The sequence below is a fragment of the Notolabrus celidotus genome, chromosome 17 (assembly GCF_009762535.1).
Source record: "Notolabrus celidotus isolate fNotCel1 chromosome 17, fNotCel1.pri, whole genome shotgun sequence".
Lineage (NCBI taxonomy): Eukaryota > Metazoa > Chordata > Actinopteri > Labriformes > Labridae > Notolabrus > Notolabrus celidotus.
Genome location: NC_048288.1, coordinates 25,479,675 through 25,496,492, shown reverse-complemented (window position 1 = coordinate 25,496,492; position 16,818 = coordinate 25,479,675). Strand labels below are relative to the sequence as shown.

The following is a 16,818-nucleotide window of genomic DNA, read 5'->3' as shown; positions in this document are numbered from 1 at the left end:
TACCAGGACAATATGCTGGATATCAACTTCTTCTTCTTCAGGGGGGAAATAATCTGCTACAGTCACACAGAAAATAGCTTTCAAATCAGCTCGGTATGGGACACTTATTGGCAAACAAATAAGACTATTAGAGTTTCAAACATCTCATCTTTTCTAAATTACACTGAATTACAGGATGTAATCAGTTGTGCACATGTGACCACACACGCTCTGGTTCCTAATATATTCAGAAATACTGACAGGACAGATACAGACAACAGGAACAGAAAACAATAACATCCATTTGGATGTAGTTTTAAAACATTCAAATCTTGATTCTAGACTAACTCCGCCCCCTTGTGGTAGCTTTTGATGCTATGACAGAGGTCTGTTTACAGGCCTGTATGAGCAGTGACTAGGGTCTGAAAAATAAGTGTGAAAGTGAAAAAATGAGGTTACACCACACTGCTCTAATATGATTACTTTCTCAGGGCTGACTGATGAAGGCTATTTAAGCTGCTATTAGCATAACACCACTAAATCTATGTGTGAATTTATTTATGAGTTCTTGTTGCACTGTGTTAATAATGTTGACACAAGGTTTTGAAATGGGTCTAAAAATACTTCTGGGTCACTGCATTGAATTGTATTGTACAATATACAATTTAAAGCAGGTTATCTCTAATCAATGGATCTCTTTCAAGATCCCCCAGTTAAACTATGATTAACATTCATTAATAATAAAGGTTCTTAGGCAATTTTAGGTGATGTTTCTCTGACTATACAAATTATATTGGCTGGTGATTGGAGACAACTAGAAAAGGCCATCCTCCAAGAGGCTAAATCCACAAAAAATGTTGTTTGATTTTTCCCAGAAACACTTTATTTCACATTTGAAGCAAGCTATACTGAATGGCATGGTTATGAGGTTTTAGGGTAACGTACGGATTCCTTTGGACTTCAGTTGGATAGTGGTAATGTGATTTTTAATAATGGAAACTTAATAAAACCACGTGTGAATTTTATTAACCTGCTAGTAGTTTCAAGTCTTGTAAAGTATGGTTAGTTTGTGTCTTTGTTATGCAATCAAACAAACTAGTTCTGAGAGCACAATTTCCCACACTGTAGTCAAAAACTGCCAAACTTTTAAAATTTCAACCAAAAACCTTCTATTCTGCAATCAAACTATTTTTTGCAGGTCAAGTTGATTATGTTTTTTTAATAAAATCTTTTTCTTTGCGGGTCAAAAACTGTGGTTGCCCTTTGAAAAGATTTGGTTGCATATAGAATCCTCTGGTGAGAGACATGATCGCCACCTCCCTCACTGTGGCTTTTACTTTGACATTCTCTGAAAACAGATGGTGAAGAGGTGACTTCAATCAGGCCAATGGAGACCTGTCTGTCCCCTTTCAGCTTATGTCCCACCCATGGGGGTTCATCAGAACTTTTTCATTTCGAAACCAAAGATTTGTGATTCTCAAACAAAATGATTTATGCAAATAAGTGAAGATATTCATGAATTACAAGTCACTTGCAAGAAAGAATGGTGACAATGGGGAAAGTTGATTATGAATCATTTTTTATTGCAGCATGGAAAATGTCTTCATTGCATAAAAAGACAACTTATCGTCATGGCTCAGTAATGTGCAATTCATTGAAAGTTACTACTACCCTGCAATTTACAGAGCATGTCATCAACTGCAGTTTTAGCTGTAAAGAGAACATGCTCAAGATCTCCAACATATGATATATCAAGGATCTACCTTCTTGATGAGGGGCAGACCTTAAACAAGACTTTTTGCTAATATGATCTACTCACCTTGTGGATTTATCTCTGCAGCATCCTCAGATCCAGAAAGAGTCTCAGTACATCAAATACATGTGCTGTGATGACGCCTGGACCATGAACCTTTGGGTGACAGGAATACGGATTGCAAAGGTAAACTGCGCCGGGTCTGCGTCTAACAACAGGACATAAACTCTCTTTGAGTCAGGACTCACATTGGTTGTTGTTGCTCTTGCAGTACGGTGTGTCATTGTATGACAACTTCAAAACATCTGAGAAGAAGGCAGCCGTCAGCTCTGTGTGGACGAACCGCAGCACTCCAGCAAGCTCCAATCCATCAACACCCTCTCCCACCATCAAAGGTAGCATGACACATGACTCAGCGAGTGTCTTGAATGTGAAACAACTCTGATGTAATGATATTAGAACAAAACTTAACTTGTACAGTGTGTTAACTTACGGGTTTTTCCTTCTCTCTAGCCAAATCACCAAACCAGGCCAACGGGCATGCTCAGAAACCCCAAGAAAGACCTGTTTCTAAGGTACAAAGGGCTGAAACAAAAGATTTTATTACCCATTTAAGTTTGAATATATTTGTTGTGTTCATGTGTATAAGTTGAGCTACTAAAGGCTGGATCCTACATTTCCCATAATGCCACACTCAACCCTTCCCAGTAAAATGTCCCGAGCACTGATCGTCTTTGGTTTCATAATGTAAAAATATGTCCACACCTTGTGCTCTGTTTCTCCAGGACTTTGGAAGTTTCCCACCTGCACCGGCACCTCCACCCCCTCCTCCACCTCCACCGATGGCTGACATTCTTCCCCCACCACCTCCTGACCCGGTCTTTCCTCCTCCACCTCCTCCATTGGCTGCCAAGAGCTCCAAAAGACCAACCCCTCCTCAGCGACACATGCCAATCAACTTCCCACCTCCACCTGCGATGGAAAACCTCCCCCCTCCACCTCTACCCCCACCTATGGACGACTCCTTGGAGGCCCCACCAGACTTCCTCCCACCGCCTCCTCCTGCATCTGGGTTTGGTTCTCTTCCACCTCCGCCTCCATCTATTAACTCTCTACCACCACCGCCTCTCCCTGCTGGTTATGGAGGTATGAACCAGTCTCTGCCACCTCCACCTCCAGATCCAGGGTTTTTACCTCCACCTCCGCCTCAACCAGTGTTCACAGGGGGTGGAGGACCTCCTCCACCACCTCCTCCACCACCGCCTCCACCTTCTGCAGCCCCGAGAGCACCGGTGCAGTCGTCTGGCTCAGTGAAGAAGAGGCCTCCTGCTCCTCCAAAGAGGACTACACCATCGATGCATGGAGGAGGAGGTGGAGGAGGCGGAGGTGGAGGAGGAGGGGGTGGGGACTTCATGTCAGAACTGATGCTGGCCATGAACAAAAAGCGTAACACTTAACTAGAGTAAGGAATCGGTGGAGTCAAACTGCGCCCACACAACAACTTACTCCATCAGACATCTCCAACATGAAGTCAGTGGAGATCAATAGACTCTTGATTCCTGTAACTTTCTTATAAACTTCTTCCCCCTTAAAAAAAATCTTATGAATCCAGTGGAGGTGACTATTTAGAAAAGCAAAGAGTCAAACTTAATGTGCAGTGTTTAGAATTTCCTTTATATGATTTTAAATATGTGATGTTTTCTTTTGTGTTTTACAGAATTGTACATTATTACGAATGCTTGCATGGAGGGCTGTAAATATTATAGAAAACACTGAATAATCTTTAAAGGAGGTGTATAAAGTTTCTGTACTTTTTGAAGGACTGTTGCCTGAATAAGTACTTCAAACTCCTGGTGGCATAATGCTTACTGAATGTCATTTCTTATTGGATTGAACATAAAGTTTTGCTCCCTGATGATGAGTTAAACCTGCTGCCAGCTGTTTGAAATTATTACTTCTGTACAAAAGTGTCTTGGAAAAATGTAATAAAATGTAGAAACATGTTTAATGTGTACAGGAAAGTTCTTGGGAAGTCTAAGGGAGGATTTCCTAACTTCCCTAAACCTGTCATCTTATTATTGTACTACTGTTAATACTGTTAATGTTTGTGGAGGCTCATTCTTAGAAGCAAAGCAAGAGTACCAAATTGAAGATCACTGCAATACTCTAGAGGAACCAGGACATGCATGAAACTGATCTGGCTGGTGGAGCAGCAGGACTGACATCACACCACCTTCCCCTGACTAAAACACACATTTAACTTACAGATAACACAACAAAGGTCCATCTAAGGAGGTGGGTACAGTCCAAAGCAGAACTAGTTCTGGTATTGATTTAAAGCTACTCTGCTAAGCTAGTGAAGAACTCATCACATAATTCATATGTTTTTTGTTTTGTAGCTTTAGAGGAAGCAACGTACATGAACTTGTGACCTTAGATGAGCAATAGGACAGCATCCACAGCATCATCTGTGGGATTATTTTGTTGTAAATATGGAGCTACAATTTGGTTGGAAGTGGTAAATTGTCAATTTTATCTTTTTTCTGGATTCAAGGATGGTCCTGAATATTAGTTTGTCACTGTTTCTCCATATTATAGACAATAATGAATATCAACCGGTCATGACCTTGACATTTCTGACCTAATACATACGACCAGCATTAAAATAATTTACTGCAAAATAAACACAAACACTCTGGTAGGGTTCAAAATGTTTTCATTTTAGTGTTTGTTCTACATCCAGGTGTCAGTCAGGAGTAACAGCTGACCTTTGACCTTCTCGCCCACTGTGGAGGTCTTGCTGCATAACCCGCCTCCTCTGCAGTCTCTTGTGTAACAAATGGAGAGGACAGGATACGGTGCAGCAGCTCCACCTAGTGAGACACAAATCAATGACATCAATTAAACAGTACTGTAGGGCAGTGGTTTGATATTTGGAGGTTGAGTTAAGCAGTTAAATCAATTAAATGAATCACACATCTTGGAGAAAACATTAATCTCAGCTTTCCTTATAGCAGACTCATTCATGCAGTTCCTCAGCACATATCTGTAGTCTTACTCAAACAGAGTGAGAAATCTAATTTACAAAATAAACATAACACTCAAGAATTATAAATAAGATGTAAGCTGTGTAGCAGAAAACTTTAGTACAGTATGTTAGCCTACAAGTGTGCAGTGATGTCTAATAACTCAGCTAATTATAGAAAGGTAAACATCAATTGGTGAAGTAAAACAATACATATATTTTCAAAGTTACACTATGTGCACAGATCGTTGTGTCACTCACATGGCATCCATCTTCATCCCTGCCTCTGTTTACTCAGTAGCAGCAGCCCATCCGAGTCATCAGGAGTATTCACAATTCACGTCCACCTGACAATAGAAGAAATGTATATCCATGAGTGAATGTTTTAAAGATCTAGAACACAAACTACTAAGGGTGACTACTAAGAAAGTAGTCATCCAGCACTCACTGTCTGATTCCATAAAGTAAAAATGTTCATTACTATTATCAGAATTTACATAAGTTGTATCCAGTTATGAGTGGAGATTGTTTTATTGCCCAAAGAGCAATAATCAAGAATTTAGCTGCTCAAATATGCACCTTCTTAACATATGATAGCAATAACAGTGTGTTTGTACATATTAATGGTGCTACACACTCACCATAGCTTCAGCAAGGGTCTTCTGGGACAGGTTGGCACGACGTTGGTCTACAGATCACAGTATGACAGGAAGCTGCTCTGCAAGGCGGCGACTACAGAAGACAGACAGAGGAAAGAAAAAAGTGAATGAGTGTGTTTGTTTCTTGTGGTTAAAATGTCCATATTCTTATGGTGAAAACATGACATTGGCATTACATCTTACCTGCTGCCCGAGGATGACTGCCTTAACTTCCCAGGCTGGATGGGAGGGAAAGGTCTTTTGAGGTGGTGAAGCAACAGATCCTCCCTGAAATCAGTTACCACGTCCAACACTGCAGCTGAACACCTCCCTTATGGAAAAGCAGAAACATACATGCATACGCACCCAGAGGGATGCAAGAAAAACCTCATACAGGTACAGGTGACAAATTCTAGACATGCATGGTTCCTGGATCTTATAACAGAGGTTTGAAGGTCAAAATAGGAGCCCAAAAAAAATAAAATAAAAGTTTTACAATAAAAAAGAGGCTGTACAGGAATCACTACAGTTCAGTTTACAAAGGAATTGAACTCTCACAGGTTACAATCTGAGAAAGTATGCTGCTGCTGTGCTGCTGTTTCCATCACAGCACTTTGCCAACATTGTTGTGCCGTTGAAGAAGTTGTTGCCTTGACGGAACTCTGTTGTTGACGTCCTGGTTGTTTCGTTGAAAACCCATTGTGAAACAGTAAATGCTCATTTGTTTGATTCATTGAGACCTTAATGACCTTTGTTCAACTTTGTGGGGAGGACCACTTGCTGCGCTCTTGTTCATTGAAACCACTTCATGAAGTTTTTTGTTGATTTTCTGGTATGATTTATTATTGTTGTGCTGTTAGCCTGTTAAACACTGACTGTGTCATTTCCTTGAAAGCATTCTGTGGACTTTACCATTGTTGTTTTTCCAGTTTTAAATTGCAAGCATTTTGTCAAGGCATTTGATCATTTTATAAAACCAACATTGAAAACGTGTTCTTTTGTCATTGAAACCCCTATGTGAACATTGTTGATGCAGTAGTTCTTGTTTTTTGCGTGGGTTGTATCGTGGGCGTTTTGCTTTTTTGTTGATTTAGTTATTGAGCTATAAGGTCGTTGTCTATTATTGTTGCATTTTTGTGACGTTTGATTTAAAGCCCATTGTGACTGTGTTGCAGTTGTGCCATTTGTGAACTTTGTTGCAGGTGCTGTACTTTCTTTCAAAGCACATTTTGAATTTTGCTGTTAATGTGGGTAAAGCTTTCGTTGCGTTTTCATGATGATTCTTGAAAGCACTTTGTGAACAGAGTTTGTTATTCTCATGCTTCAATGAAAGCACATTTGTAACTTTGTTGCTGATGTAGTGGTTGTTCTTCTGGTGATGTTTGATGTTGTGCTTTTGTTGAGTTTGTTGTGCTTTGGTTTCATTGAAAGCAATATGTTGGTGGGTGCAGTTCTTGATGTTATTTTGTTTCAGTGTAAGCACTTTGAGAACAAAAACTACAGTTCAACATGTGTTGGTTGTTGTTCAGGTGTATTCACCTACCTCACCCTCCTCCAGCAAGCCAATTGGTGTCCTCTTCTAAGCATATGGCATGGACAGAGATGGTTCTTTGTGCTCTTCTTGTTTCACCATTCCACAGTTTGCACAATTTAAAAACATATTACATTCAATGGATAAAAGATCTACAAGGCTAAAAAATAAAATAAAGCACAGCCAAATACTGTGCACTGGACAAGTTTAGCTGGGGTCATTTTCAGTGTGATTATCATTACAACTGGAACAGTTTTTAATCACCAAGATTACTATTAGCTGCTTTTCCATTGATGTCACTCGTGTGCTGTTGTAGTCATTTTCAGTATATTTATCATTACAGTGGTAGCTGCCTTTAGTACTAACATTACTGTTACCATTTCTGCTTTGACCACTAATGTCAGTCTTTTGCAGAATGGAAACAACAAATACAAGATCAAATATGATAAGGGAATAAAAGTAATTTCTGACCCGGTTGATGTCCAGCTCCAAGTGTTTGGTGTTGACAGACAGGATGGCAGTCATCAATTCTGTCTTCCTTGTTCTTCCTTTAATCTTCTTATGGTTCTTCTTAATCTCATCAATGTTCCTCTTGCTGTGCTTGTTTTCTTACTTTTTGATTTTGTGAACCTTGTTGTGTTGATGGTGTTGAGGTGGTGCTTTCCTTTGTCAGTGACGGAGTTGAGGTGGTGCTTTCCTTTGTTTGTGAGTGACAGAGTTGAGGTGGTTCTTTCCTTTGTCAGTGACGGAGTTGAGGTGGTGCTTTCCTTTGTCAGTGATGGAGTTGAGGTGGTGCTTTCCTTTGACAGTGACGGAGTTGAGGTGGTGCTTTCCTTTGTGTGTCAGTGACAGAGATACCGTGGTGCTTTCCTTTGTCATTGACAGAGTTGAGGTGGTGCTTTCCTTTGTTTGTCAGTGACAGAGTTGAGGTGGTGCTTTCCTTTGTTTGTCAGTGACAGAGTTAAGGTGGTGCTTTCCTTTGTCAGTGACGGAGTTGAGGTGGTGCTTTCCTTTGTCAGTGACAGAGTTGAGGTGGTGCTTTCCTTTGTTTGTCAGTGACAGAGTTGAGGTGGTGCTTTCCTTTGTTTGTCAGTGACAGAGTTGAGGTGGTGCTTTCCTTTGTTTGTCAGTGACAGAGTTGAGGTGGTGCTTTCCTTTGTTTGTCAGTGACAGAGTTGAGGTGGTGCTTTCCTTTGTTTGTCAGAGACAGAGTTGAGGTGGTGCTTTCCTTTGTTTGTCAGTGACAGAGTTGAGGTTGAGCTTTCCTTTGTTTGTCAGTGACAGAGTTAAGGTGGTGCTTTCCTTTGTTTGTCAGTGACAGAGTTAAGGTGGTGCTTTCCTTTGTTTGTCAGTGACAGAGTTAAGGTGGTGCTTTCCTTTGTTTGTCAGTGACAGAGTTAAGGTGGTGCTTTCCTTTGTTTGTCAGTGACAGAGTTGAGGTTGAGCTTTCCTTTGTCAGTGACAGAGTTGAGGTTGAGCTTTCCTTTGTCAGTGACAGAGTTGAGGTTGAGCTTTCCTTTGTCAGTGACAGAGTTAAGGTGGTGCTTTCCTTTGTTTGTCAGTGACAGAGTTAAGGTGGTGCTTTCCTTTGTTTGTCAGTGACAGAGTTAAGGTGGTGCTTTCCTTTGTTTGTCAGTGACAGAGTTAAGGTGGTGCTTTCCTTTGTTTGTCAGTGACAGAGTTAAGGTGGTGCTTTCCTCTGTTAGTTGTGATTGATGTGGGTTTAATGTTTAGTGGTTGATGTGGTGCTTTCATTGGTGGTGATGGAGTTGCCATTGTGCTACCCTTTGTTAGTGATTGAGTTGAGGTTGTGCTTGCGTTTGAGGTTCTTTCATCGGTGATGGTTGATGTGGTGCTTTCCTTATATTTGTTGGTTGTGGTTGATGGTTTGTGGTGGTTGAGGTTGTGCATTCATTGATGGTGGTTGATATGGTGAGTTCATGGTGGTGGTCTTTTTTTAGACTGTATTAAACCAGAAAATTCACCTATTGAAAAGTCATCCAGCTCGTCCTCCATCCATCCATCTTCCTCCGCCTAACTGAGCTCAGGTCGTGGGGGCAGCAGTCTCAGCAGGGAAGCCCAGACACTCCTCTCCTGGCCACTTCCACCAGCTCCTCTGAGAGGATACCAAGGTGTTCCCAGGCCAGCTGAGAGATATAATCTCACCAGCGTGTCCTGGGTCTGCCCCATGGTCTCCTCCCAGACGGACATGCCCAAAACCTCTCCCCATCCAAGAGGCATCCTTACTAGATGCCCGAAACCACCTCAGCTGGCTCCTTTCGATGCGGAGGAGCAGCAGCTCTACTTTAAACCTCTCCCGGATGTCTGAGCTCCTGACCCTATCTCTAAGGCTGAGCCCAGACACCCTGCAGAGAAAGCTCATTTCGGCCGCTTGTAATCGCAATCTTTGTTCTTTCGGTCACTACCAACAGCTCGTGACCATAGGTGAGGGCTGGAATGGAGATTGACCGGTAAATTGAGAGCTTTGCCTTTTGGCTCAGCTCCCTCTTCACCACAACAGACCGGTAAAGCATCTGCATCACTGCCGACACCGCCCCGATCCGTCTGTCTGTCAACCTCTCACTCCCTCACTCCCTTTTCCCCCCTCACTCGTGAACAAGACCCCGAGATATTTAAACTCCTCCGCTTTGGGCAAACACTCCCCTCCAACCCGGAGTGGGCAAAGGAGAGAGTTGGTTCCAGAACCCAAGCAGTGCGCTGAGGTGGTTCCTTCACCACCAGAGAGGTGGACATGCCCGTGAACCAAAAGCCAATTTCCATAACCGGGGATTGGATCGTCAAGGCCCCTGCCTTTGGCTGCTGCCCAATCAACCTTGCACCTGACCCATGTGGTCTCAATTCCAAAACATCATATACACGCACACACTATCAAAAACTAAAGACCTACCAGGCTAAAAAAATAAGCACAGCCAAATACTGTGCACTGGACAAGTTTAGCTGGGGTCAAATTCAGTGTGATTATCATCACAACTGGACATCACTAACATTACCGTTACCATTTCTGCTTTGACCACTAATGTCACTCTTGTGCAGAATGGAAACAACAAATAAAAAATCAAATATGATAAGGGAATAAAGTTAATTTCTGACCCGGTTGATGTCCAGCTCCAAGTGTTTGGTGTTGACAGACAGGTTGGCAGTCATCAATACCGTCTTCCTTGTGCTTGCTTTAATCGTCTTATGGTTCTTCTTAATCTCATCAATGTTCCTCTTGCTGTGCTTGTTACGTAGTTCTTGACATTGTGAACCTTGTTCTGTTGCAGGAGTTGAGGTGGTGCTTTCTATTGTCAGTGACGGAGTTAAGGTGGTACTTTCCTTTGTTTGTCAGTGACAGAGTTGAGGTGGTGTTTTCCTTTGTTTGTCAGTGACAGAGTTAACGTGGTGCTTTCCTTTGTGTGTCAGTGACAGAGTTGAGGTGGTGCTTTCCTTTGTCAGTGACAGAGTTAATGTGGTGCTTTCCTTTGTTTGTCAATGACAGAGTTAAGGTGGTGCTTTCCTTTGTTTGTCAGTGACAGAGTTGAGGTGGTGCTTTCCTTTGTTTGTCAGTGACAGAGTTGAGGTGGTGCTTTCCTTTGTCAGTGACAGAGTTAACGTGGTGCTTTCCTTTGTTTGTCAGTGACAGAGTTGAGGTGGTGCTTTCCTTTGTTTGTCGGTGACAGAGTTGAGGTGGTGCTTTCCTTTGTTTGTCGGTGACAGAGTTGAGGTGGTGCTTTCCTTTGTTTGTCAGTGACAGAGTTGAGGTGGTGCTTTCCTTTGTTTGTCAGTGACAGAGTTGAGGTGGTGCTTTCCTTTGTTTGTCAGTGACAGAGTTGAGGTGGTGCTTTCCTTTGTTTGTCAGTGACAGAGTTGAGGTGGTGCTTTCCTTTGTTTGTCAGTGACAGAGTTGAGGTGGTGCTTTCCTTTGTTATTGACAGAGTTAACGTGGTGCTTTCCTTTGTTTGTCAGTGACAGAGTTGAGGTGGTGCTTTCCATTGTTTGTCGGTGACAGAGTTGAGGTGGTGCTTTCCTTTTTTTTGTCGGTGACAGAGTTAAGGTGGTGCTTTCCTTTGTCAATGACAGAGTTGAGGTGGTGCTTTCCTTTGTAAGTGACAGAGTTAAGGTGGTGCTTTCCTTTGTAAGTGACAGAGTTAAGGTGGTGCTTTCCTTTGTCAGTGACATAGTTAAGGCGGTGCTTTCCTTTGTAAGTGACAGAGTTAAGGTGGTGCTTTCCTTTGTAAGTGACAGAGTTAAGCTGGTGCTTTCCTTTGTCAGTGACAGAGTTAAGGTGGTGCTTTCCTTTGTTTGTCAGTGACAGAGATACCGTGGTGCTTTCCTTTGTCAGTGACAGAGTTAAGGTGGTGCTTTCCTTTGTAAGTGACAGAGTTAAGGTGGTGCTTTCCTTTGTCAGTGACAGAGTTAAGGTGGTGCTTTCCTTTGTCAGTGACAGAGTTAAGGTGGTGCTTTCCTTTGTCAGTGACAGATTTAAGGTGGTGCTTTCCTTTGTCAGTGACAGATTTAAGGTGGTGCTTTCCTTTGTCAGTGACAGAGTTGAGGTGAAGATTTCCTTTGTCAGTGACAGAGTTGAGGTGGTGCTTTCCTTTGTCAGTAAAGGAGTTGAGGTGGTGCTTTCCTTTGTGTGTTGGTGACAAAGTTAAGGTGGTGCTTTCCTTTGTAAGTGACAGAGTTAAGGTGGTGCTTTCCTTTGTAAGTGACAGAGTTAAGGTGGTGCTTTCCTTTGTAAGTGACAGAGTTGAGGTGAAGCTTTCCTTTGTCAGTGACAGAGTTGAGGTGGTGCTTTCCTTTGTCAGTGACAGAGTTAAGGTGGTACTTTCCTTTGTCAGTGACGGAGTTGAGGTTGAGCTTTCCTTTGTCAGTGACAGAGTTAAGGTGGTGCTTTCCTTTGTTTGTCAGTGACAAAGTTAAGGTGGTGCTTTCCTTTGTAAGTGACAGAGTTAAGGTGGTGCTTTCCTTTGTAAGTGACAGAGTTAAGGTGGTGCTTTCCTTTGTAAGTGACAGAGTTAAGGTGGTGCTTTCCTTTGTTTGTCAGTGACAGAGTTAAGGTGGTGCTTTCCTTTGTAAGTGACAGAGTTAAGGTGGTGCTTTCCTTTGTCAGTGACAGAGTTGAGGTGGTGCTTTCCTTTGTCAGTGACAGAGTTAAGGTGGTACTTTCCTTTGTCAGTGACGGAGTTGAGGTGGTGCTTTCCTTTGTAAGTGACAGAGTTAAGGTGGTGCTTTCCTTTGTTTGTCAGTGACAGAGTTAAGGTGGTGCTTTCCTTTGTAAGTGACAGAGTTAAGGTGGTGCTTTCCTTTGTCAGTGACAGAGTTGAGGTGGTGCTTTCCTTTGTCAGTGACAGAGTTAAGGTGGTACTTTCCTTTGTCAGTGACGGAGTTGAGGTGGTGCTTTCCTTTGTAAGTGACAGAGTTGAGGTGGTGCTTTCCTTTGTAAGTGACAGAGTTGAGGTGGTGCTTTCCTTTGTTTGTCAGTGACAGAGTGGAGGTGGTGCTTCCCTTTGTTTGTCAGTGACAGAGTCGAGGTGGTGCTTTCCTTTGTCAGTGACAGAGTTGAGGTGGTGCTTTCCTTTGTTTGTCAGTGACAGAGTTGAGGTGGTGCTTTCCTTTGTTGGTCAGTGACAGAATTGAGGTGGTGCTTTCCTTTGTTGGTCAGTGACAGAGTTAAGGTGGTGCTTTCCTTTGTAAGTGACAGAGTTAAGGTGGTGCTTTCCTTTGTAAGTGACAGAGTTAAGGTGGTGCTTTCCTTTGTCAGTGACAGAGTTGAGGTGAAGCTTTCCTTTGTCAGTGACAGAGTTAAGGTGGTGCTTTCCTTTGTTTGTCAGTGACAGAGTTAAGGTGGTGCTTTCCTTTGTAAGTGACAGAGTTAAGGTGGTGCTTTCCTGTGTCAGTGACAGAGTTGAGGTGGTGCTTTCCTTTGTCAGTGACAGAGTTGAGGTGGTGCTTTCCTTTGTTTGTCAGTGACAGAGTGGAGGTGGTGCTTTCCTGTTTGTCAGTGACAGAGTTAAGGTGGTGCTTTCCTTTGTTTGTCAGTGACAAAATTGAGGTGGTGCTTTCCTTTGTTTGTCAGTGACAAAATTGAGGTGGTGCTTTCCTTTGTTTGTCAGAGACAGAGTTGAGGTGGTGCTTTCCTTTGTCAGTGACAGAGTTGAGGTGGTGCGTTCCTTTGTTGGTCAGTGACAGAGTTGAGGTGGTGCTTTCCTTTGTTTGTCAGTGACAGAGTGGAGGTGGTGCTTTCCTGTTTGTCAGTGACAGAGTTAAGGTGGTGCTTTCCTTTGTTTGTCAGTGACAAAATTGAGGTGGTGCTTTCCTTTGTTTGTCAGAGACAGAGTTGAGGTGGTGCTTTCCTTTGTCAGTCACAGAGTTGAGCTGGTGCTCTCCATTGTTTGTCAGTGACAGAGTTATGGTGGTGCTTTCCTTTGTCAGTGACAGAGTTGAAGTGGTGCTCTCCATTGTTTGTTAGAGACAGAGTTGAAGTGGTGCTCTCCATTGTTTGTCATTGACAGAGTTAAGGTGGTGCTTTCTTTTGTTTGTCAGTGACAGAGTTAAGGTGGTGCTTTCCTTTGTTTGTCAGTGACAGAGTTAAGGTGGTGCTTTCTTTTGTTTGTCAGTGACAGAGTTGAGGTGGTGCTTTCCTTTGTGTGTTGGTGACCGAGTTGAGGTGGTGCATTTCTTTGTGTTGGTGACAGGGTTGAGGTGGTGTTTTCCTTTACTGTTGCAGGTGGTTGAGGTTCTGTTTGTATTTGTGTGTCGTTTTAGGTTGTGCTTTTGATTTATTGATATCACTTTGTTATTGTGCATGTCTTATTGTAGTAGTTTGTTTGTTTGTGTTCTTGTTTTACTGAAACCATTTTGTGAACTTCGTCATTGTAGTGGTGGTTGAGGTTGTGTTTTTTGTTTAGGTTTACTTTTTCCCCTCTTTTTTTAGTGGGTTGGTGCACCTTGATGCAACCTAAAAACAAGGAAAAACTGACCTTCAATATCCAAGTCGATGGTCTTTGAAGAGTTTGGCGTCCAGGCGTCTGCTGTGGTGGGCTGATGCTCCACTCCATCTGAAAAGGGACCAGAGACATTTATATCTTTAAAGAGAAAAATAAGCTTTCACATTTTATTTATTATTTCATTTGATAATAAGATGCAAACAGTGTACAGCAGCAGAGCCATTTGAGGAGAGAGAGAGAGAGAGAGAGAGAGAGAGAGAGAGAGAGAGAGAGAGAGGAGAGAGAGAAAGAGGTGAAAAAAGGCAGACAAAGTTAAGGTTAAGGGAGAAGAGAGAGGGAGAGAGAAGAACATTGAAGAAGAGATGAGAGGGGGAGAGGAGGATTGAAAAAGGGAGTAGAAGAGACAAGAGGGGGAGAGAAGAACAGAGAAGAGGAGAGGAGGAGAGAAGATCAGAGAAGAGGAGAGGAGGAGAGAAGAACAGAGAAGAGGAGAGGAGATCAGAGAAGAGGAGAAGAGGAGAGACAAGAGAAAAAGAAGAGGGGCAGAGAAGAGGAGGAGAGAAGATTAGAGAAGAGGAGAGGGGGAGAGGAGGAGAGAGGTGAGGGGCAGAGGAGAGGGGGAGATAAGAGGAGAGGGAGCGAAGAAGAAAGGAGAGGTGAAGAGCAGGAAAAAAGGGAGGAGAGAAGATGAGAGTATAAGAGAGGAGAGGGGAGAGGAACAGAAGAGAGAAGAACAGAAGAAGAGAGGGGCCGGGGAGAGAAGAAGAAAGGAGAGGGGGAGAGAAGAGTTTGCAGAGCAGGGGAGAGAAGTAGAGGAGAGGAGTGGTGGAAAGAGCAGAGGAGCAGGGGAGAGAAGAAGAGAGGAGAGCAGAAGAGAAGAGGGGGAGAGAAGAAGAGATGAGAGAAAGGGGTTGAAACAGGGGAAAGAAAGGAGGGAATGGAGGGAAGGAGGGAAGTATGAAGGGAAAGAGGGTAGGGATGTACAGAGAGAGGGAAAAGGGGGAGAGAGAGAAAAAAAAACGAGATGGGAAGAGGGAGAGAAGGAGAGAGGGAGAAAGGACGAGATAGAGACAAAGAGAATGAAGTAGTGAAAGGGGGAGAACAAAAGTAAAAAGTAAAGAGAGAGAGAGAGAGAGAGAGAGAGAGAGAGAGAGAGAGAGAGAAGAACATTGAAGAAGAGAGGAGAGGGGGAGAGGAGAGGAGGATTGAAGAAGGGAGTAGAGGAGAGGAGAGGGGGGGAGAGAAGAACAGAGAAGAGGAGAGGAGGAGAGAAGATCAGAGAAGAGGAGAAGAGAGAAAAAGAAGAGAGGGGGAGAGAAGAGGAGGAGAGAAAAAGAGGAGAGGGGGAGAGAAGAGAAGAAAAGAAGAGAGGAGAGAAGATGACAGTATAAGAGAGGAGAGGGGAGAGGAACAGCAGAGAGAAGAAGAGAAGAAGAGAGGGGCCGGGGAGAGAAGAAGAGAGGAGAGGGGGAGAGAAGAGTTTGCGGAGCAGGGGAGAGAAGTAGAGGAGAGGAGTGGTGGAAAGAGTAGAGGAGCAGGGGAGAGAAGAAGAGAGGAGAGCAGAAGAGAAGAGGGGCAGAGAAGAAGAGATGAGAGAAAGGGGGTGAAACAGGGGGAAGAAAGGAGGGAATGGAAAGAAGCAGGGAAGTATGAAGGGAAAGAGGGTAGGGATGTACAGAGAGAGGGAAAAGGGGGAGAGAGAGAAAAAAATGAGATGGGAAGAGGGAGAGAAGGAGAGAGGGAGAAAGGACAAGATAGAGACAGAGAATGAAGTAGTGAAAGGGGGAGAACAAAAGTAAAAAGTAGAGAGAGAGAGAAAGAGAGAGAGAGAGAGAGAGGGAGAGGGAGAGGGAGAGGGAGAGGGAGAGAGAGAGAGAGAGAGAAACCAGAAAGGAGAAAAATATAGAGTGGATTGCCAGTGGCCTCAAGCCACTGATACAGGTGTGATGAAACAAGATGGAGCTGAAACATGGCAGCTGATTTAGATCAGGGGCTTGACGAGAACCAGAGACAGACCATAGAGTAATCTAATACATTGGGGGGGGGTTTCAGTTCAGCTTAACAAATGAAATATTTTTTCATATTGCATTATAAAGTGTTACCTTTATATTTGCACTGAATTTATGTTTAGTGCTTATATTACATATTTCAAACATTTTTAGAGCTAAATGTGGAGAAACGCTGCTGTTGGGTTAAAAAATTATACAAATATGGGACATCAGAATTTTAAATGAGCGCAGCAGGCTTACAGCAGCAGAGCTTTATTTTGTAATGCACGTGCTCGAATAGACAAAATAATTAAACCAGCATTAACTTTGTGCTGAAGTATCAGCACATGTAATTATGAGTCTAGTAGACCTATGCATGTGCTTTAGTCTTTAAGGGGGCAGCGATAAGCTTGGCAAGCCACCATATTTCACTTTGTTTGTCACGTTTGAGGCTTTCAAAGTTCATAACATTACACCTTCAACACAAATTCACCAGAATAAAGAGCTTCAATCAGACAGGAGCTCCACAGCGACTCTGAAACATATGCAAAAGAACAGCGAGCAAAAAGTTTGGGGAAAAAGTACCTTCAGTGCGACTTCATCCAGAGCGTTTCAGCGTTCTTCACCCAGGTGTGCGGAATTAAGGAACGTCCCAGGTGATCCTGATTAACTAATTACCATGTAGCTCCTCCCACCAGGCGCTGTCATCGATGACATCACTTTCTGCTAAAAACGTGTGTTCTCATCATTTGAAAGGAGCTTACACTTTTAGCTCGACTGCTTCTTGCATTAATATTGCATGTACTCTAATGAATTAAATCATAACATCATATTTTTTGGAGATAACATGAAACAGGCAAGAGATTGAATTTCTGAAACCATTTCGTGACCATCATTTCACGCCACATCCGCTTAAGTACCATGCGGAAAACAGGTGCTTCGGTTCCCCTGATT

The 16,818-nt window shown here is 43.0% G+C and overlaps 1 protein-coding gene and 1 long non-coding RNA gene across 2 annotated transcripts in view; one reads left to right on the top strand and one right to left on the bottom strand.

Annotated features, from left to right (window-relative positions):
- The window catches only part of apbb1ip (amyloid beta (A4) precursor protein-binding, family B, member 1 interacting protein), a 31,774-nt gene extending 28,039 nt beyond the window's left edge, over nucleotides 1–3,735 (top strand). The window contains exons 12-15 of the mRNA XM_034706630.1: nucleotides 1,820–1,918; nucleotides 2,004–2,127; nucleotides 2,246–2,307; nucleotides 2,518–3,735. Of these exons, the coding sequence (XP_034562521.1) occupies nucleotides 1,820–1,918; nucleotides 2,004–2,127; nucleotides 2,246–2,307; nucleotides 2,518–3,189 (957 nt within the window). The 3' untranslated portion in view covers nucleotides 3,190–3,735. The remainder of the gene's footprint in view (nucleotides 1–1,819; nucleotides 1,919–2,003; nucleotides 2,128–2,245; nucleotides 2,308–2,517) is intronic.
- A 696-nt stretch (nucleotides 3,736–4,431) lies between these two features.
- On the bottom strand, nucleotides 4,432–16,503 carry LOC117829088. The gene is made up of 6 exons (XR_004634544.1): nucleotides 16,450–16,503; nucleotides 13,910–13,987; nucleotides 5,600–5,726; nucleotides 5,399–5,489; nucleotides 5,019–5,104; nucleotides 4,432–4,605 (listed from the first exon to the last, which is right to left on the bottom strand). It is a non-coding gene; the product is annotated as an uncharacterized LOC117829088 (long non-coding RNA).
- Between the last annotated feature and the right edge of the window lie 315 nt (nucleotides 16,504–16,818).